The following is a 21,542-nucleotide window of genomic DNA, read 5'->3' as shown; positions in this document are numbered from 1 at the left end:
TACCAGCTTGAATTTGCATAGCACTTTTAGTACTTAATCTCACCCCATCCAATATAGAGTAAGGAGGACAAATGGGGTACTTTGTCCAGCTCCTTAGGCCTGTAAACAGATTTTAGAGCCCCCCAAATAATTATTCAGCCTCTAAAAGTAAACATTTCCCCAGCATTAAAGCACTGCTTAAATCTTTTGTTTTTGTTTTTCGAGGTATGGTCTCACTCTAGCCCAAGCCGGCCTGGAATTCACTATGTAGTTTCAGGGTGGCCTAGAACTCACAACGATCCTCCTACCTCTGCTTCCCCAGTGCTGGGATTAAAGGCGTGCACCACCACGCGCGGCTCTTAAATATATATGTATTTTTTTAAAAATTATTTATTTATTTATTTGAGAGCGACAGACACAGAGAGAAAGACAGATAGAGGGAGAGAGAGAATGGGCGCGCCAGGGCTTCCAGCCTCTGCAAACGAACTCCAGACGCGTGCGCCCCCCTGTGCATCTGGCTAACGTGGAACCTGGGGAACCGAGCCTCGAACCGGGGTCCTTGGGCTTCACAGGCAAGCGCTTAACCACTAAGCCATTTCTCCAGCCCTATATGTATTTTTTTTATTGTTGTTTTGGGTTAGGGTCTCACCCTACCCCAGGCTGACCTGAAACTCAATTCTGTAGCCCTCGGTGGCCTAAACAGGCGTGAACCACCACCACGCCCGGCTTTCAGTATTTTGTTTTTTAAATTTTACTCTATCGCGGAGGCTTCAATCACCCGCAGAGAACTCTTGCCCCATGGCCCTGCACACGGGGGAGCTTATCTCTAGCAAGCGGCCTGGGTGCAACGTCGCCAGCTGGGGTCATTACACGGCCTGCCGCAGTAGGCAGGGTCGCGGGGAGCAGGGAAACACCCCGGGCCACTGACCAAGCGCGCCCACCGGGGGCGGGAGAGCCGGCTCCGCGGCCCGCGGGGTGGCAGGCCCGGCCGTCGCGAAGCTGCCCGGGCGCGGCCAGGCTGTCCCGAGACCCCCGCGGTGGCCGCGCCCCGGGGGAGCGACGCGCCCGGGTGGGCGCTCGCCGTCGCGCGGAGGGCAAGCTGGGGCCGCGCGGCTCCAAGGTCCGCCGGGGCACGGCGGGAGCGAGGGGCGAGCCGGCTGAGCGCGGCCCTCCGCTATCCCAGGGTTCCCCGGTTCCCGGAAGTGCCCGGGCTCCCGGAAGTGCCGGGCTGGCTGCCGCAGCGCCGCGGCCGGAGGGCTACGCTCGTGGGCTCGGCGTGGGTGACCGAGCCCGAGCGGGGTTGGCAGGGGCTGCCGGGGACGAGGGATGATGGAGGAGGAGGACCTGGAGTTCGTGGAGGAGCTGGAGTCGGTGCTGCAGCTCACGCCCGAGGTGCAGCTGGCCATCGAGCAGGTGAGCGGGCGGCCCGCCCCCTCGCCGGGGCGCCGCGCACGGCCGCGTCGGTGTCCCGGACGCGCCGACGGGCGGCGGGGAAAGCGGCCCTTAGGTGGAAAGGGGGCGGGGGAGTGGCCGGGCGCGGGAGGCGAAAGCTTGAGGGGCGGTGGAGCTGGGAATGGGGCTTTATCCCTCGGGGCACGGAAAGCGCCCTTTTCTAGGCCCTAGACCCAGACCGTCATTTGGCAGCTGGCGCTCCTCGATGGGTTTGGGCAAAGAGGTTGTGATCTTCTTTGAGAGGTTGGACGCCAAAGAAGGGAGGGACCCTGGGAATGTCAACTTCAGATTCTGGGGGCTTCATTCATTTACCTGTTTATTGCTTCCGTCTCTCTAGAATTGGCAGGGGGAGACTATCTCTTCTTTTTAAGTGCTTTTATTTATTTGCAAGGAGAAAGAGAGACCGGGAGAGGGAAAGGATGAATAAATGAGAATGAATTAGGAAATGAGAATGGGTGCTCCAGGGCGTCTTGATGCTGTAAACGAAATCCACATGCTTGCACCACGTTGTGCACCTGGCTTTACGTGGTAACTGGGAAATCGAACCTGGGCCACTGGGCTTTGCAAGCAAGTACTTAAAAAATTTATTTTTATTTATTTATTAGAGAGTGAGAGAATGAGAGGGAGAGGAAGAATGGGCGCACCAGGACCTCTAGCCACTGCAAACTAGATGCATGCACCACCATGTGCATCTGGCTTACGTGGGACCTGGAGAATCGGTCTTGGGTTCTTAGGCTTCTCAGGCTTGCACCATAACCACTAAGCTGTCTCTCCAGCCCACAAGCAAGTACCTTTAACTGCCAAGAGAATTTCAGGACAAAGGGATGTTGGAAAATGACCCTATATCATAATTAAAACGTCAAGGATTCCTGCAGTTTGGGTTATGCTGAAGAAAATCCCCAAAAGTACTTTCTTCCCTGCAGAACTCTCTCTCTGTGTGTCTCTCTGTCTCTCTCTCTCTCTGTCTCTTTTTTTGATTTTTTGACGTAGGGTCTCACTCTAACCCAGGGTGACCTGGAACTCACTATGTAGTCTCACGGTGTCCTTGAACTCACAGCGATCCTCCCTACTTCTGCCTCTCAAGTGCTGGTATTAAGGGCGTGTGCTACCACGCCCTGCTCCTGCAGAAATCTTTAAAAAAAATTTTTGTTTATTTTTATTTATTTATTTGAGAGTGATGGGGGGGGGAGAGAATGGGCACGCCAGGGCCTCCAGCCCCTGCAAATGAACTCCAGATGTATGCGCCACTTTGTGCATCTGGTCTATGTGGGTCCTGGGGAATTGAGCCTGGAACCGGGGTGCTTAGGCTTCACAGGCAAGTGCTTAACCGCTAAGCCATCTTTCCAGCCCTATTGTGTAGCCCAGGCTGGCCTCGAATTCCTGATCCTCCTGCTTCTGCCTCTTCAGCAATATCCTACCGGCATGTGCCATCACAACAGGCCTGCAGAACTCTTTAGTTGACTAAATTTCCTTTTCAGACCTATTAAAAATTTAAGGTAATAGTATCAGGAGTGGTGAATTAAGCTCTTGTAAAGGGTTTTATGCTTAATAAAGGGAGAAAACTCTCCTATAAAGCAATTGATAGGGGGTTAGAATTTAAGACAAGGAGGATTCTGGGCTGGGGATAGAGCTTCAGTGGTAAAGCACTTGTGTGGCTTGCCCCATGACCTGGGTTCAATTCTCAGTGAGGGGTTGGGCAGAAAGAAAAGGAGGGTTATCCTTCATTTAATGATCACTGGGAAGTTCTTCTAAGTAAAACATTACCTCTACTAATAATCAGCATATATTGGTCATTACTACTTATCTTGTGTCTGCCACTGTACTAAATCATGCATTTGTGTTGTCCCATTTATAGGTCTATGGGACCCTTGGGCATCAGGCTATACTACTTCAGCATCCACATCCTTATGTTGCAAAAAAGACATATATTTCATCTGCTCTTTTGACCTAGTGGGCTCTACTGTGAGAAACAACAAAGTCAATTATTGTTTGACTCCAGATTTTCACATCATACTTTTCTTGTAAAGAAAATGTTTGAGTTCTTAGCTAATAAGCAGATACCTTCATATCAAGGTGAATTGAGAATTTTTTCTTTCTCTTTTTTAACTTTTTTTTTTTTTTTTTCAAGGTAGGGTCTCACTCTGGCTCAGGCTGACCTGGAATTCACTACGTAGTCTCAGGGTGGCCTCGAACTCACAGTGATCCTCCTACCTCTGCCTCTGGAGTGAGTGCTGGGATCAAAGGCATGTGCCACCATGACCGGCTTTTTTTTTTTTAACTTTTATTGACAGCTTCCATATATATAGACAATATAACAGGATCATAATCCCCTCCCATCTCCATTATTTCCTTCTTAAATCCCCTCTCCACTGAATCCCTTCTTTTTGGCTAGTCTATCTTCTACTTTTTTGGTTTTCTTTTTTTCTCTATTTTCTATTTTGATGTTGTCATTCTTTTCTCCTATTAGGCAGGTAGCATCAGCCACTGTGAAGTCATGAATATCACAGCCCCTTTGTGTCTGAAAGACAGTATTACAAAGCACCCCTCCTCTTCTTTTGGCTTTTACATTCTTTCTTCCACTTCTTCTGCAATGGTCCCTGAACCTTGGAGGGTGTAATAGAGATGTCTCAGTGCCGAACCCTCCACTGTTACTTCTCAGTAATATGGTGTGTTTTGAGTCACCCCAGTGGTCACCACCATCCGAAAAGACAGTCTTCTCTAATCAAAAGTGAGAGTAAGCTGGGCATGGTGGCGCATGCCTTTACTCCCAGCACTCGGGAGGCAGAGGTAGGAGGATGAGGTGAGTTCAAGGCCACCCTGAGAATACGTAGTGAATTCCAGGTCAGCCTGGGCTAGAGTGAAACCCTACCTAAAAACAAAACAGACAAAAAAAACAAGTGAGAGTAGTAGCAGTAATATATTGACATAAGCATAAGTGCTTAGAAGGCAGTTTGGTGGGCGTAATATGTTCATTTAACTGAACAGTAGTACTCGTTTCCCCCTAGGGCTTATGACCTCCCCTGCCATAGGTTTTTCAGTAACAAGCATGAATTCTCTCCTGTGGAGGGGGCCTCAAGTCCAATTAAAGAGCAGTTGGTTTCCCCCATAACAGACTTGCCACTGTTATACCTGTTGGTGTATTTGTCCTGGCTGTCCAGCTATTTACAGGATCCACTGCTGGTTATGATGACTTTTTCTCCCCAAAGCCTACATAGCTCTTTCCAGCATCCTGACAGCTAGTCAATAGAGAGGAGCTTTCCTGCTCAGCACAGCTTGATTTCTGAGTGACCTGCAGTTCAACCATGTGGAATCTTCAGCAGTAGGATCTGACCATCAAATTCTGATGGGCAACCAAGAGTTTGGCAATGGGTTGTAATATTTTGGGGTCATCATGGACCTCTTTAGCCAACAGCTTGCTGGGAGGTATCCCACTCCTGGCACTGAGATTTTCTTACTACAGCATATGGCTTCTGGGCACAGCATTATCCATCTCCTCAGGGTACTTCTGCCCAGACTTGCTCTCTTTTTTTTTTAAATAATCTTTTTTTTAAAAAACAAATACTTATTTACTCATTTACAATCAGAGAGGGAGATATACAGACAGAGAGGGTATAGAGAGAATGGGCATGCCAGGGCCTTCAGCCACTGCAAATGTATTCCAGATGCTTGTGCTACTTTGTGTATCTGGCTTTATGTGGGCACTGGGGAATTGAACCAGGGTGTTAGGCTTTGCAGGCAAGTGCCCTTAACCACTAAGCCATCTCTCCAGCCCTGAAAGTCTTATTTATTTATTTGCAAGCAGAAAGAAATGGAAAAGAGAAAGAAAGAATGGGCATGCCATGGCATCTAGCTGCTGCAAATGAACTCCAGATACATACACTACTTTGTGCATCTAGCTTTACGTGGGTAGTGGGGAATCAAACTTGGCTCGTTAGCCTTTTTAGGCAAGCGCTTTAACTGTTGAGCCATCTCTTTAGCACCCCCTCCCTTTTTTTTGAGACAAGTGCCACAGACTGGCCTTTTTTTTTTTTTTTTAAATGTGTGTGTGTGTGTGTATATGTGAGAGAGAGAATTGGCCCATGAGGGCCTCCTGCCACTGTAATTGCACTCCAGACACGTGCTCCCCCTTAAGCGCATGTGTGGCATTGCGTGCTTGTGTCATGTCTGGCTTACATGGGACCTGGAAAGTTGAACATGAATCCTTAGGTTTCATAGGCAAATGTCTTAGCTGCTAAGCCATCTCTCCAGTTCTACTCCCCCCCCCCTTTTTAAAAAATATATGTATTCTTAGCTAGTGAAGAAGTAGGTTTCCATGTGGTTTATTCATAACATCTTTAATTTTTTTTTAAATATTTTTTGTTCATTTTTTATTTATTTATTTGAGAGCAACAGACACAGAGAGAAAGACAGATAGAGGGAGAGAGAGAGAATGGGCGCGCCATGGATTCCAGCCTCTGCAAACGAACTCCAGACGCGTGCGCCCCCTTGTGCATCTGGCTAACGTGGGACCTGGGGAACTGAGCCTCGAACCGGGGTCCATAGGCTTCATAGGCGAGCGCTTAACCACGAAGCCATCTCTCCAGCCCACATCTTTAATTTTGATTAACCTTCCTCCCACCCCCTACACTCCTTCATCCCCTCTTTTGACTCCACTGAGACCATTTCATCCCCAGTATTCTTCCCTTTTACTTACGTATCTACTATACCATCCCCTTAAGTCCTCCCCTGTTGTCCCTCCCTCGTGGACCCTTTCTAGTTCTGGCCTCTACTACTGAGTTTTTACTTCAACTCACATACAAATATAAACATTTGGAGCTAGGATCCACAAATGAGAGAACATGCAACATTTGACTTTCTTTTTCTTCCCTCTTTCTTTCTTTCCTTCTTTCTTTCTTTCTTTCTTTCTTTCTTTCTTTCTTTCTTTCTTTCTTTCTTTCTTTCTTTCTTTCTTTCTTTCTTTATTTGAGAGTGACAGACACAGAGAGAAAGACAGATAGAAGGAGAGAGAGAGAATGGGCGCGCCAGGGCCTCCAGCCCCTGCAAACGAACTCCAGACGCGTGCGCCCCCTTGTGCATCTGGCTAACGTGGGACCTGGGGAACTGAGCCTCGAACCGGGGTCCTTAGGCTTCACAGGCAAGCGCTTAACTGCTAAGCCATCTCTCCAGCCCCTCTTTTGTTATTATTTTTTTTTACTTTAGTAGTCCTAAGATCAAGTAAATACTGCAAACAACTAGACATAGCATACTTTTTTGGCTTTTCGAGGTAGGGTCTCACTCTAGTGTAGGCTGACCTGGAATTCACCATGTAGTCTCAGAGTGGCCTTGAACTCATGGCAATCCTCCTAGTTCTGCCTTCTGAGTGCTGGGATTAAAGGCATGCATCACCATGGCGGCAAGGATGACCTTTTAAACTGCTCTTTTCCTGTCTCTACCTTCCAAGTGCTGGGATATCAAGCATGTACCACCATGGCCAGCCATTTGGCCTCTTTTATTATCTACCTTGTTATATATTCTTCAAGTTGAGACTTTTGAGGGGAGTTAGCTATATTTCTCAGCAGGTGGCTTTCTTCTGTCAATATGAATGTTATTCTTCATTTTTAAATAGTTCCTGAAGTGTAAATATTATTAAAATACAAGCTAGGAATGTAACTTAATGACAAAGTGATTGCTTAGCATAAGTGAGGCCCTGGGTTTGATCTTCAGCACAATAGATGATAGATAGCTAGACAGACAGACAGACATAAATATTCAGTGCATGGCACATAAGTGTATTACCAAGGCTTCCTTCATATAAGCATGTCATTGGCTATCTTAGTGTAACAATACATAGCATCTACTGACTTTTCCTTGATATTTGGAATTCATTGATAGCTGTGGAGCTTTTCACATTTTCACAGTCTTTTCATTGTGTCAAAACGTTAAAGCTACAGATAGTGAAAAGAAAAGAATCCAGACGTGGTGCGCACCTTTAATCCCAGAACTCAGGAGGCAGAGGTAGGAGGATTGCTGTGAGTTTGAGGCCACCATGAGATGCCTGAGCTAGAGTGAGACCCTACCATGGAAAACCAAAAACAAAAGAAAGCTAAAGAATTACTTAATGTATATTTTATTAACCCCTTCCCCATTTCTTTCAGCATAAGGCAAATTTCTGTCACATTTTGGGATCTAGAAGTCTTAGCAGGGGCCAGGCATTGTGATACATCACTGCAATCCCAGTATTTGGGAGGCTGAGGCAAGAAGATTGTGAGTTTGGGGGAAACCTGGTGTCATGACCCTGTTCAGGTGCCAAATGTTTTGTGACACTTAATTCCCTGGGGAGCTGGGAACACGCATCGGCTCACCCTCATTAAGAGCACTGATGACAGAACCAGATATGATTGCTCCAAAACCAGTTTTGGTGAACCAGTGAGTTTATTGGGGTTGTTCACAGGAGCATGGGTGACTCAAAGGCAGCTGCATCACCACGAAGCCCAGCCCAGCCTAGGAGATGACTCATGCACACTGCATCTCTGGGGCTCACTGCAAGACTTGCGGGCAGCTCTGTTGGCTGGAGACTCTCTCCCCAAGCACTTACCTTCATACAGCCTTAGGGGGGAGTCTTGATATCATCTCCCCAGACTTGTTGACCTCCCGAGTCTCACTTCTCCCCATAGGAGAGAATATTTCAGTTCAAACACAATTGCCATAACATGCTGGTCAGAGTCTGCCTCTCAACAGTTGTTTACTGATCCTGTAGCCTTGGGGAGTGATCTTGTAATTAAAAAAAATTAAATATTTTTATTTGTATTTATTTGAGAGAGAATGAGAATGAATATGGTTGTGCCAGGACCTCCAGCCACTGCAAATGAACTCTAGATGCATTACCACTTGTGCATCTGGCTTTATGTGGGTCCTTTGGCTTTGTAGGCAAGTGCCTTTACTGCTCAGCCATCTTTCCAGCTCTCCTGTGATCTTTTAAATTTTAGCTGTCCCATACTTGACCTTTTGAATCTCTTCCTCCTTTCATGAAGGACTATTTCCATTTGGAGGAATTTGTTATACAGCACTTGGGCTAAATAGTAAGTTCCAGACTAGCTTGGGCTACATAGTGAGACCCTGTCTCAGAAAACCCAAAAACAAACACGACCCCCCCCCCAAAATATCAAGATGGCCATCCTCCCTCCAAAAAGTCTGAGGGAGGGCATGGTGGTGTATGCCTTTAATCCCAGCACTTGGGAGGCAGAGGTGAGTTCGAGGCCTCTTTGAGACTACATAGTGAATTCCAGGTCAGCCTGGGCTAGAGTGAGACCTTACCTTGAAAAACCAAAACCAACCAACCAACCAACCAAACAAAAAAAACACCTCTGAGGAAGAATTCCTTCTTGCTTCTTCTGCCGTGTGTCTGTGTTGTTACTGGAAACCATTGGTGTTTCTTGACTTGAAGGTGTGTCACTCCAGATTTTGCATCTGTCTTCTCACTGCATTCTGTCTCTTCTCCCGTTTCTTTGTACTGCACTGTCTACTTTAATAGATACATTTTAAAAATATTTTATTTATTTACTTGACAGAGGGAGAAAGAAGCAGAGAGAGAGGGAGGGAGAGAGAGAGAGAGAGTGGGAGAGAGAGAGAGAGAGAGAGAGAGAGAGAGAGTGAGTGTATGGGCACAACAGGGCCTCCTTGCCATTGCAGAGGAACTGCAGATGCATGTGCCACTTTGTACATCTGGCTTTATGTGACCATTAGGCTTTGCAAGCAAGTGCCTTTAACCACTGAGCTATCTCTCCAGCCCTGTAATAGATATTTTATTGAGTATTCATTGGATATGAAATATTATAAAATGAAAAACAAAATTAATTTTTTTGTTTTCAGGAAACTTGCCATCTAATAGGGTGGAAAGAAAAAAATGCATAAAACAAGATAGAAAGACCACAGTATTTTCAGTCCATTTTAATAATTTTATTTCCTTTTTAATTGCAAAGTAATTATGTATTTCCATGGTGTACAGTGTGACCAGTAACTCCCTTTTTCTGTGTAGGTGTTTCCAAGCCAGGATGCGCTGGATCAAGCCGATTTCAATGCTGTTGAGTATATCAACACCCTGTTCCCAACGGAGCAGGTGAGTACAGAGCTTTAGCTTTCCTTTGTTCCAAATGAGATTAATGCAACTCAAGTCTAACACACTGGTTTAGCTGAATTAGAGTGGAATTCTGTGTGTAATGAACATATATTAGAATTGTGCCCTTAATTTCTAAGAGTCACTTACCCTAAATTTTGTGTAGTAAATTGGAAAATGGCAAGTATTTTTATAACATAGAGTGGAAAAGTAGGAGTGAGGCAGGAAGGATGAATCCTGAGTCATAAAGCAACTTTCAGCTCTATGTCAAAATGTGATGTTTTAGAGTCTCTGTTTTATGTTGTTTTGTATGATTTACCTAAACAGATAGGTTTAAATTATTATTTTTATTATTTTTGCTTTTTCAAGGTAGGGTCTTGCTATAGCTCAGGCTGACCTGGAATTTACTATGTAGTCTAAGGGAGGCCTTGAACTCAGGGCAATCCTCCTACCTTTGCCTCCCAAGTACTAAGATTAAAGGTGTGCATCACCACTCCCAGCCCAGGTTTGAATTCTTACAGTAGCTGAATTCTAATTCTTAAAGAGTTAGAAGTGGTAGAGTTGGGGGAAGGGCAGCTGGACTTCTGTTTGGTTTTCACTCTCCCACTCAACAGACACACCTGCTATGTGTTGTCCGTAACTTTCTAGGAGCCAAGAATGCAAAGATGAATAAAATCCCCTTCCCAGCACTCAGGAGGCTGAGGTAGGTTTGAGTTCAAGGCCAGCCTGAGTTACCTAGTGAATTCCAGGCCAGCCTGGGCTAGAGCAAGACCCACCTCAAACAAACAAACAAAGAATCCTGTCGTTGCCCTAGAGGTAGACACTATTGAATGCTTGTGAAGTAGATATGAAAGGAACAGTGCTATGAGGAACAAGAGAAGGCGTCATCTTATGAAAATCAAAACTTCAGAGATCCTCTGCCAGATCTTGAAGATCATTCAGCTGGTCATACTCAAATCAATGTTATGAAACATCTAAGTGCCTGGAACTGTTTTAAGAACTGAGAAGAAACGGCAGACATGGCAGGTCTCCACCAGTGCACAGAGGAAGACAAAAATCTGATCAAGACTGATTAATAATCTGCTGAAAAGCAGATACGGTCATAGAGCAGTGGCTTGAGTGGGTTCCTTCCATGAAGGAAGATTAAAAATCCTAAATGGAGGTTGTCTCTGAGCTAATTCCCTTCAAATTAAGACCTGATAGATGTGAAGGAACCAGGCTTGTGGCTGTCTGGAGTAATAGTAGTCTTGGCAAACTGAGCAGTTCAGCAAGTCTTCCAGGAAAACGGGGGTGGGGGGGTGGGGAAGAAGTTCATTCTAATTATAGGAGGCAGGAAGATCAGTGAGGAGGCTAATGCAGCAGAGAGAGTCTGAGAGCCCCGTGAAGGCAGGAGGGGAAGCATGCATTTTGAGAACCACTTACACATTGTCACCTGATGTGTACTTGAAAGGATGAAAGTAGAGACTCATGCAGAATCTGAAATTCATTCACTCATATTTCAACAACAACAACAAAAAATTCCTACTCTGGCTAATTTGGTAGAGCTGGAGGTATAGTTCAATGGTGGAGTACATGCCTAGCGTGCTTGAGTCTTGAGTCTTCAAGTTCAAACTGTAGTGGAGGGAAGGGCGGGGAGAAGGAGGCAAGATAGATATGGTCTTTACTAACATAGAGCTTACATTCTGTCCTTTAAAAAATATTTTTATTTATTTATAAGCAGAGAGAGGGAGGGACGGAGGGAGGGAGGGAGGGAGGGAGGAGAGAGAGAGAGAGAGAGAGAGAGAGAGAGAGAGAGAGAGAGAGAGAGAGAGATAGAGATAGAGAATGGGTGTGCCAGGTCCTCCACTGCTACAAACAAACTCCAGACATATGAACCACTTTGTGCATTCTGACTCTACGTGGGTGTTGGGGCATTAAACCTGGGCCAGCAGGCTTTGCAAAAAGCACCTAATTTTTTTTTAAATTTCTATTTATTTATTTATTTATTTATACAAAAGAGAGAGAATGGGCATGCCTGGGCCTCTAGCCATTGCAAACAAACTCCAGACACATGAGCCACCATGTGCATCTGGCTTGCATGGGTTCTAGGGAATCGAAACTGGGCACTTAGGCTTCATAGGCAAGTGCCTTAATCACAAAGCTCTCTCCAGCCTGCACAAAGCCCTTTTAACCACTGAGCCATTTCTCCAGCCCCAGTCTGTCTCTTTTTTTCAAAAGTTATTTATGGGGCTGAAGAGATAGCTTAATGGTTAAGGCACTTGCTTGCAAAACCTAAGGACCAAGTTCAATTCCCCAGTACCCATGTAAGCCAGATGCACAAGGTGGCACATGTATCTGGAGTTCATTTGCAGTGGCCAGAGGCCCTGTTGTGCCCATTCTCTCTCTCTGCATTTTTCTGTCTCTCAAATAAATAAATAAAAAATAAGCTGGGCTTAGTGGCACACTCCAAAAAAGAAAGACAAAAGTTATTTATTTATTTACATATTTATTTGAGAGAGAGAGAGAATATGAATGAGTATGCTGGGGCCTCCTGCTGCAGCAAATGAATTCCAGATGCACGTACCACTGCATCTGGCTTTACACGGGTACTGGGGACTTGGACTCGGGCTGTTAGGCCCTGCAAGCAAATGCCTTTAACCACAAAGCCATCTCTCCAGCCACTCCAGTCTGTCTTAATAATTAACCATTTATGGATTATAAGTAAAGCATAAGTTATGTGACTTGTTTGTATTATTATTAATTATATATTTTAAATGAGTCCTAACTTGTACTACAACTGTAATAGTAGTTAACATTTATTGGGTGTTGATTGTATACAAGGTCCTATCCTCAACATTTAACAGAGATTAAATACTCCCTGTGCTATTAGACCTTGTCCAGTGAGAGTAATGAGCACAGTGTGATAAAGAACTCTCAGCTGAGCCAGGTGTGGTGATGCATGTCTTTAATCCCAGCACTCGGGAGGCAGAGGTGGGAGGATTGCCGTGAGTTTGAGGCCACCCTGAGACTCCATAGTGAATTCCAGGTCAGCCTGGGCTAGAGTGAGACCCTACCTCGAAAAACAAAAAAACAAAAACAAAAACAAAAACAAAAACAAAAAAAAAACCTCTCAGCTGGGTACATTGGGAGCAAAGAGCCTTCTCCAAGGAAATGGTGTAATAGGTCACATTAAAGATTTATTTGTTTATTTTAAATCTTTACTTATTTATTTGAGAAAGAGAGAGACAGAGAGAAGGGAAGACAGAGAATGGGCATGCCAGGGCAGACAGCCACTGCAAAAGAACTCCAGATACGTGGGCTGCCTTGTGCATCTGGCTTACATGGGTACTGGGGAATCAAATCTGGGTCTTTTGGCTTTGCAGGCAAGTGCCTTAACCACCAAGCCATCACTCCAGCACACACACACACCCTTTTCTTTTTTGAGGAAGGGTCTCACTGTAGCTCAGGCTGACCTGTAATTCACCATGGTGTCTCAGGGTGGCCTCAAACTCAAGGTGAGCCTTCTACTTCTGCCTCCTGAGTGCTGGAATTAAAGGTGTGTACCACCATGCCTGACTTATTTATTTATTTTAGAGATAGAGAGAATTGGCATACTAGGGCCGCAGCCACTGAAATTGGACTCCAGACACTTGCACCATCTAGTGAACATGTGCATCCTTGCACTTGCCTCACCTTTGTGCATCTGGCTTATGTGGGATCTGGAGAGTTGAACATGGGTCCTTACGCTTTACAGTCAAGTGCCTTAACCTATAAGCCATCTCTCCAGCCCATGTTAAAGATTTTTAAAAAATATTTTATTTTTATTTATTTATTTGAGAGAGAGAGAAAGGCAGATAGAGAATGGGCATGCCAGGGCCTCCAGCTGCTGCAAATGAACTCCAGACACATGTGCCACCTTATGCATCTGGCTTTCTTGGGTCCTGGGGAGTTGAACCTAGGCCCTTTGGCTTTGCAAGGAAGTGCCTTAACTGCTAAGCGATCTCTTCAGCCCAAGATTTTAAAATGTTTATTTATTTATTTATTTGCCTGCAGAGAGAGAGAAAAAAAATGGGTACTTCAGGGCCTGTAGCCACCACAAATGAACTCCAGATACATACACCACTTTGTGCATCTAGCTTTACATGGGTACTGGGGAATCAAACTAGTCCCTCAGGTTTTGTAAGCAAGTGCCTTAGCCACTGAGCCATCTTTTCAGCCCCTTGTTAAAGATTTTTTTTTTTTTTTCGAGGTAGAGTCTCACTTTAGCTCAGGCTGATCTGGAATTCTCTGTGTAGTCTCGGGGTAGCCTTGAACTCATGGTGATCTCCTACCTCTGCCTCCCGAGGTCTGGGATTAAAGGCTTGTGCCACCACGCCCGGCTCCCTTGTTAAAGATTTTGAACTTTGATTTTGATCCTTGTTGGCTGGGTCAGTGTTGGCACCAGTAAGGGGAAAGAACAAGTTCTAATGGTAAGTAGGGTCAATGTAGGTTGTGAGCAGGGAGGTGCTCGCTGTTGCACATTTGGGCATCTAGGTAGGAATACGCAGGTGAACGTTTGCACGTGTAGGGCACACTCCCTATCATTGTTTGTAACGTGGCAAACATCCTTCTAAATTCACCTTTACCAACATAGAGCTTACTGGCTATTTTACCTCTTGCCGTTTTTTATTTATTTGAATTTTTTTGTTTATTTTTATTTGAGAGTGACAGACAGAGAGGAGGAGAGAAAGAGAGAGAGAGAGAGAGAGAGAGAGAGAGAGAGGGCACACCAGGGCTTCCAGCCACTGCAAACGAACTCCAGACACGTGTGCCCCCTTGTGCATCTGGCTAATGTGGGTCCTGGGGAATTGAGCCTCGAACCGGGGTCCTTAGGCTTCACAGGCAAGCGCTTAACCACTAAGCCATCTCTCTAGCCCTTGTTTTTTATTTTTGTTGATGTTGGGACAGGGTCTCATGTAGCCCAGGCAGGCCTGGGAATTTTCTCTGTAGACAAGAAGGAACTTGAACACTTGAACTTCTGATCCTCCTGCCTCCTCCTTCAGAGTGCTGAGATTATAGGTGCATAACACCAGGTTTGGTTTATGTAGTGTTGGGGATAGTGTTTTGTGCATGCTGTGCAGCACTCTGAGCTATACCACCGGCTGCTATTTTTAAATTTAATGACAAAATTACCTCTTTTTTGTTTGTTTGCTATTTGGTTTATATATGTATGTATGTTTGTGTGTGTGTGTATGTATGTGTGCATATATATATATATAATTTTTTTATTTTTTGGGCAGCATCTCACTCTAGTCTAGGCTGACCTAGAACTTACCTTGCAGCCCCAGGCTGGCCTCAAACTCACAATGATCCTACTACCTCAGCCTTCCCAGTGCGAGGATTATAAACATAAGCCATACCCAGCTTAAACTATATTTTGATTAATGAATTTATTTTTTATTTTTTCAAGGTAGGGTTTCACTTTAGTTCAGGCTGACCTGGAATTCATTATGTAGTTTCAGGGTGCCCTCAAACTCATGGTGATCCTTCTATCTCTACCTCCCAAGTGCTGGGATTAAAGGCGTGTGCCACCACGCCCGGCTACATTTTTACTTTTAATTGATACATACTAATTGTACATATTTATGGGGTACAGTGTGACATTTCAATACATATATGCAATAGTAATCATTGGATCAGGGTGATTAGAAAGTTTGTCACTTTAATTATCATTTCTTTGTGTTGGGAACATTCAAAATGTTCTCATCCTATTTTTTTTTTGTTGTTGTTGTTGTTTTTTCGAGGTAGGATCTCTCTCTAGCCCAGGCTGACCTGGAATTCACTATGGAGTCTCAGGGTGGGCTTGAACTCATGGCAATACTCCTACCTTGGCCTCCTGAGTGCTATAGTGCTATAGAAATGTTAGAAGTCATTCCTCTTATCTAACTGCACCCCTTCTGAACTTTTTTTTTGGAGAACTTTAATATTGAAAATATCTATTTATTTTTGTTTTTTTGAGGTAGAGTTTCACTCTAGCTCAAGCTGACCTGGAATTCACTCTGTAGTCTCAGGGTGGCCTTGAACTTGTGGTGATCTTCCTACCTCTGCCTCCCAAGTGTTGGGATTAAAGGTGTGTACCACCATGCCTGGCTTATGTGAACATACATATATATTTAAAAAAACTATATATTTTATTTACTTATTTGAGAGAGAGAAAGAGGGAGAGAGAGAATGGGCACGTCAGGGCTTTCAGCCACTGCACAGGGACCCCAGATGCATGTGCCCCCTTGTGCATCAGGCTTACATGGGTCCTATAGAATTGAACTGGTGTCTTTTGGCTTTGCAGGCAAGTGCCTTAACCTCTAAGCCATCTCTCCAGCCCGTATGTGAACATATTTTAAGTTGGTCATATTCCCATCTGGTTATACTCTTATGTCCTCTCCCCCTGTCCTTATTTCACTGTAATGCCCTCCTCACTGGGATTGTTGGTATTCACTGTGGGTTCATGAATGCACCAGTCAGTTTCTGTGAGGGCAGGGATGATGGCTTAGAGTACACCTTCTCAACCTATAGCTCTTACATTCGTTCCACACCTTCTTCCTCAGTGTTCCTTGAGCATCCTATTAGTCTTTAGTGCTGGGTTCTGAATAGCCTCTGATTTTCTGCTTTGATGGGTTTTGAGTCTCCTCACTGTTTACAGTCATGTCCCTGGAGTCATGTCCCCAAACCACCAATAAGAACAGCACTCATATTTATTCTGCCACTTCCTCTATAATGTTTCTTGAGCCCTGGCAGAGGTGATTTGTCTTGTGTTAGGCAGTTAGCTTTCTTTTCTTGTCATACTGATGGGTCTTGGGTCTCCCTGGTATTCCTAGCCAAGGATAAGAGCCAAAAGAGATAAACATAGACATTTAGAAAACTTTTATTTTTTCATAGATGGTGTTGACATAGAAAACTTTTTGGGTATGTCCTGTCCTTTTAGCCAAAGAATAGTGGAAGTTTCCCTCTAGGGTCTATGACCTTCCAAGCCATAGGCTTTTGGCTTGGTTCTCGGTACCAGGCAATGACTTTTGTTCCACCAAGTGGACCTCATATTCAGTTAGAGAACAGTTGATTACCTCCATAGCCTGTGTGCCACTATTGTACAGTGGGAACATCTTGCATGGCTGGCTGTATTTCTCAACTTTTCTAACGGACTTACTTTTAAAAAAAAATTATTTGAGCTAGGCGTGGTAACACATGCCTTTAATCCCAGCACTTGGGAGGCAGAGGTAGGAGGATCACTGAGTGTTCAAGGCTACCCTGAGACTACATAATGAATTCTAGATCAGCCTGGGCTAGCATGAAACCATGCCTCAGAAAATAAAAAAATTAAAAAAAATTATTTGAGAGAACAAAAGGGAGGGAGAGAGAGAAGGAGAGAGAATGGTTGTACCAGGGCCTCCAGCCAATGCAAATGAACTCCAGAAGCATGCACCATCTTGTGCATCTGGCTTATGTGAGTCCTGGGGAATTGCACCTGGGCCCTTCGGTTTCATAGGTAAGTGCCTTAACCACCAAGACACTTCTCCAGCCTGGACTTTTTAAATAAAGATACACTGGCTCTCCTTTTGGAGGTTTCATGAGTAGCCTTCATTGCTCAACATTTTCTGTGAAAGGGGAAGTTCTGGAATTGGCTAAAAGAAGACATTTGGTAACAGGTGGCATAAAGACAGGCAGTTTGGGGTTGGAAAGATGGCTCAGTTGTTAGGGTATTGGACTGCCAAGTCAAAGGACCCAGGTTTGATTCCCCAGTAGCTATATAAAGCCAAATGCACGAAGTGGTGCATGCATCTGGAATTTGTAGGGGCTACAGGGTCTGACATGCTCATTCTGTCTCCATCTGTTTTTCTCTCTCTCTGCTTGCAATAAAAGCAATCAATTAAAAAAATATTTTTTTTGGGGGGGTGGGCTGAAAAGATGACTTAGTGGTTAAGGCACTTGCCTGCAAAGTCAAAGGAACCAGGTTTGATATCCCAGGACCCATGTTAGCCAGATGCACAAGGGGGCGCACATGTCTGGAGTTCATTTGCAGTGACTGTAGGCCCTGGCGTGCCCATTCTCTCTCTCTCTGTCAAATAAATAAAAATAAAAAATATATATATATATTTTGGTTTTTCGAGGTAGGGTCTCACTCTGGTCCAGGCTGACCTGGAATTAACTCTGTAGTCTCAGGGTGGCCTTGTGAACTCACAGCGATCCTCCTACCTCTGCCTCCCAAGTGCTGGGATTAAAGGCGTGCGCCACCATGCCCAGCTTAAAAATAAAATATTTAAAAAAAAGAATTAAAAAAGTATTTTTGAAGTAGGGTCTCGCTGTAGCCCAGGCTGATCTGGAGTTCTTTATGGAGTCTCGGGGTGGCCTTGAACTCACAGTGATTCTCCTACCTCTGCCTCCTGAGTGCTGGGTTTAAAGGTATGCACTACCTCACCCAGCTTAATAAAAATATTTTTAAGAGCCAGGCTTGGTGGCACACACCTTTAATCCCAGCACTTGGGAGACAGAGGTAGGAGGATTATCATGAGTTCGAGGCCACCCCGAGACTCCATAGTGAATTCCAGGTCAGCCTAGACCAGAGTGAGACCCTACCTTGAAAAACCAAAAAAAAAAAAAAGAAAAAAATTTTTTAAGAAAAGATGGTTTGACCATATAAATATTTCAGTCTTTTTAACTTTACCAAGAACACTGACTCAACAAGACAAAACAAGTTAGATTTGAAACTTACATAGGAAATTACCTCTTTCTGAAATGATTGTGTTTATTTGTGTTTGTTTTAAAACAAAGTATTGGGCTGGAGAGATGGCTTGGGGTTAAGATGTATGCCTGAGATGCTGAAGGACCCAGGTTTGATTCCCCAGGACCCACACAAGCCAGATACACATGGTGGCACATGGATCTGAAGTTTGTTTACAGCAGCTGAAGCCTCTACCTCTTTCTCTCTCTCTCTCAAATAAATAAATAAAAAATATTTTAAAAAGGGCAGGGAAATGGTTTAGTGGTTAAAGAGTTTGCCTGCGAAGCCTAAGGACCCCGTTTGATTTACCCAGGACCCACGTAAGCCAGATGCACAAGGGGGTGCATGCATCTGGAGTTTGTTTGCAGTGGCCAGAGGCCCTGGCATGCCCATTCTCTCTCTGACTCTTCCTCTCTCTCTCTCTCTCAGATAAATAAAATATAAAAAATATTTTTAAAAATGGGATATTGTCTACAAGTTTGAAAGTTGTCAAAAAATTAAAATTTCAGTTAAAAAAGAAAAATATTTATAAAAATAAAGCATTGGGCTAGAGAGATTGTTTAGTGGTTAAGGTGCTTGCCTGTGAAGCCTAAGGACCCAGGTTCAGTTCCCTAGAACCCACATAAGCCAGAAGCACATGGTGGCATTGTATCTGGAGTTAGTTTGCAGTGGCTAGAGGCCCTAGCGTGCCTAATTGCTCTCTCTCATTAATAAATTTAAAAATAAATTTTTTTTTAGAAAACAAAGCATTACTACACTTTAATTGCACAAATTGTGATATATTTTGTCTGATTATACCTTTGCATGCATGACAATATGCAGTGAGGTTTATTAGCACAAAACAGAACATGTTTAGCGCAGGGTTGCCTTTATTTCCCTGGTGCTAGAGTCACACTTCACAGTACCTCTATCAATCCTGATACCCATGGGTCCTGATGATAAAGTAATGAAAACCAGCAACTCTCTAGTTCTTCTAACTGTTGGTAAAACTGATCTGTAAACATCATAGGCCTATGTGGAATAATTAAGTAGTTAATTTGGGGTTTGGATTATTTTGAAGATGTCTGCATATCCAGAAGTGATTGAGTGACACTCTAAGGGATGAGCTGGGTGTGGTGGCGCACACCGTTAATCCCAGCACTCAGGAGTTCAAGACCACCCTGAGACTACATAAAGAATTCCAGGTCACCCTGGCTAGGGCAAGACCCTACCTTGAAAAACCAAAACAACAGCAACAATAATAATAATGGTGAGGAAGAGGAGGAGGAGGAAGAAGGAGGAAGTAGTAGCAAGGGGATGGGATGCATTTCTTTTGAGTAGCATGCATATCTGTAGAGGGAGCCAGAGCAAGTCCCTGGATACTTCCTCACCAAGCTCAAGCCTGGGGAGTTCAACGTTCTGTACTTAACAGAGCTCCCTAAGTGGTGGGGGAGAGTAGTCAGATGTGGTAACTGATCTGGTAAACCACTTCAGTCTCCTAGTTGTAAGTTAGTTTTTTGTCCTGTTTTCATTAAAGGTTTGACTAGGGGAATCAAGGTGACATTTGTGAAAACTAACAATTTCAGCATTTGGGTGGCTAAGGAGCACATGAGTCCAGGAGTTCAAGAACAGCCTGACAGCAAGACTCCCATCTCAAGAAAAAAAGAAATGTTGGAGGAGATTGGGGAATATAGATTAGTGATAGAGCACCTGCCCAGTATGTGTGAGGTACTACATTCAGTTTCCAGCCTTGGAAAAAAAAAAAAGAGAAGAAAAACCAGTATAATTAAGAACTTGAAAAAAAATTACATGGAGATGTTTAAAAGAAGTTTTAGTTGGGTGTGGGTGGGATATACCTGTAATTCCAGTGCTTGGGAGGTGGAGGTAGGAAGATCAGGTGTTCAAAGCCAGCCTGGGTACATGAGATCCTATCTCAAAAATAAACTAGGGCTAGAGAAACGGTTTAGCGGTAAGGTGCTTGCTGACAAAGCCAAAGGGCCCAGGTTCAACTCCTCAGGACCCACGTAAAGCCGGATGCACAAGGTGGTACGTGTATGTTGAGTTCGTTTGTGGTGGTTAAAGACTGTAGATAAAACATTTTAAAAAATAAACTAAATAGATAAACTTTAAAAATTTATTTTTATTTATTTGAGAGAGGGAGAGAGAGGGAGAGAGAGAGAAAGAGATCAAGAATGGGTGCATTATGGCCTTTAGACACCACAAATGAACTCCAGACACATGTGCATCTGGCTTACATGGGTCCTGGGGAGTTGAACCTGGGTCCTTTGGCTTTGCTGGCAAGTACCTTAAACACTAAGCCATCTCTCCAGCCCTAAATAATTTTTTTTTTTTTTTTTTTGAGATAGTGTCTTGCTCTAGCCCAGGCTGACCTGGAATTCAGTATGTAGTCTCAGGGTGGCTTTGAACTCATGGTGATTGTCCTACCTCTTCCTCCCAAGTGCTGAGATTAAAGGTGTGCGCCACTATGCCCAGCTTCCTAAATAAACTTTTAAGATGCATGTGATGGTACATGCCTGTAATCCCACCTTGGTAGGCTGAGCCTTAAATTTGTATTCCTCCTGGCTCAGCCTACCAAATTTAAGGTCATCTTGGAATACATGGCAAAATCACCCTATCTCAAACAAAAAAGCCCTATTTTTAGGGCTGGAGAGATGGCTCAGCAGTTAAGGCACTTGCCAAACACCCAGGTTTGATTTCCCCAGAACCTATGAGAGCCAGATGCACAAAGTGGCGCATGCATCTAGAGTACATTTGCAGTGGCTAGAGGCCCTGGTTATGCCCATTCTGTCTCTCTGCTTACAAATTAATAAAAATATTTTGAAAACTCCACTCTTAGTAACTTCTGAAATGTTCTGGATCTGTATGTCAAGTAGGAAGAAAAACAAAGTACAACAAACCCCATGTGACAAATTACTTGTTACAGTTTTTAAAATTTGTGTGTCTGTGTATGGGTGTGCAGGGCCTCTTGCCACTGCAAATGAACACCAGACACACCACTTTTTGCATCCAGTTTACATGGGTGGCTTGGGCATTGAACCCAGGCCAGCAGGATTTATAGGCAAGAGCCTTTAACTGCTGAGCCATTTTCTTGTCCCCTCTGCCCTCAAGTTCATTTGAACCAACCTTCTTGTCTAAGGACCTGCAAATCCAAGAAATGGATACTGTAGCACTAATAGCCAATTAATATGGAGTGGTCTCCCACTTACTTTTTTTTTTTGTTTTTTTGAGATAGGGTCTCATTCTCTAACCCAGGCTGACACGGAATTCACTATGTAGTCTCAGGGTGGC

The 21,542-nt window shown here is 44.3% G+C and overlaps 1 protein-coding gene across 1 annotated transcript in view; it reads left to right on the top strand.

Annotated features, from left to right (window-relative positions):
* The first annotated feature begins 1,222 nt into the window (after positions 1 to 1,222).
* Positions 1,223 to 21,542, top strand: part of Vps53 (VPS53 subunit of GARP complex) — a 192,304-nt gene continuing 171,984 nt past the window's right edge. Inside the window, exons 1-2 of the mRNA XM_045158762.1 lie at positions 1,223 to 1,392; positions 9,446 to 9,526. Coding sequence (XP_045014697.1) covers positions 1,306 to 1,392; positions 9,446 to 9,526 — 168 coding nt within the window. The 5' untranslated portion in view covers positions 1,223 to 1,305. The remainder of the gene's footprint in view (positions 1,393 to 9,445; positions 9,527 to 21,542) is intronic.

Source organism: Jaculus jaculus, chromosome 9, assembly GCF_020740685.1.
Source record: "Jaculus jaculus isolate mJacJac1 chromosome 9, mJacJac1.mat.Y.cur, whole genome shotgun sequence".
NCBI classification, from domain to species: domain Eukaryota; kingdom Metazoa; phylum Chordata; class Mammalia; order Rodentia; family Dipodidae; genus Jaculus; species Jaculus jaculus.
The sequence above is the reverse complement of the archived record's forward strand: the minus strand, read 5'-3'. Positions and strand labels throughout refer to the sequence as shown.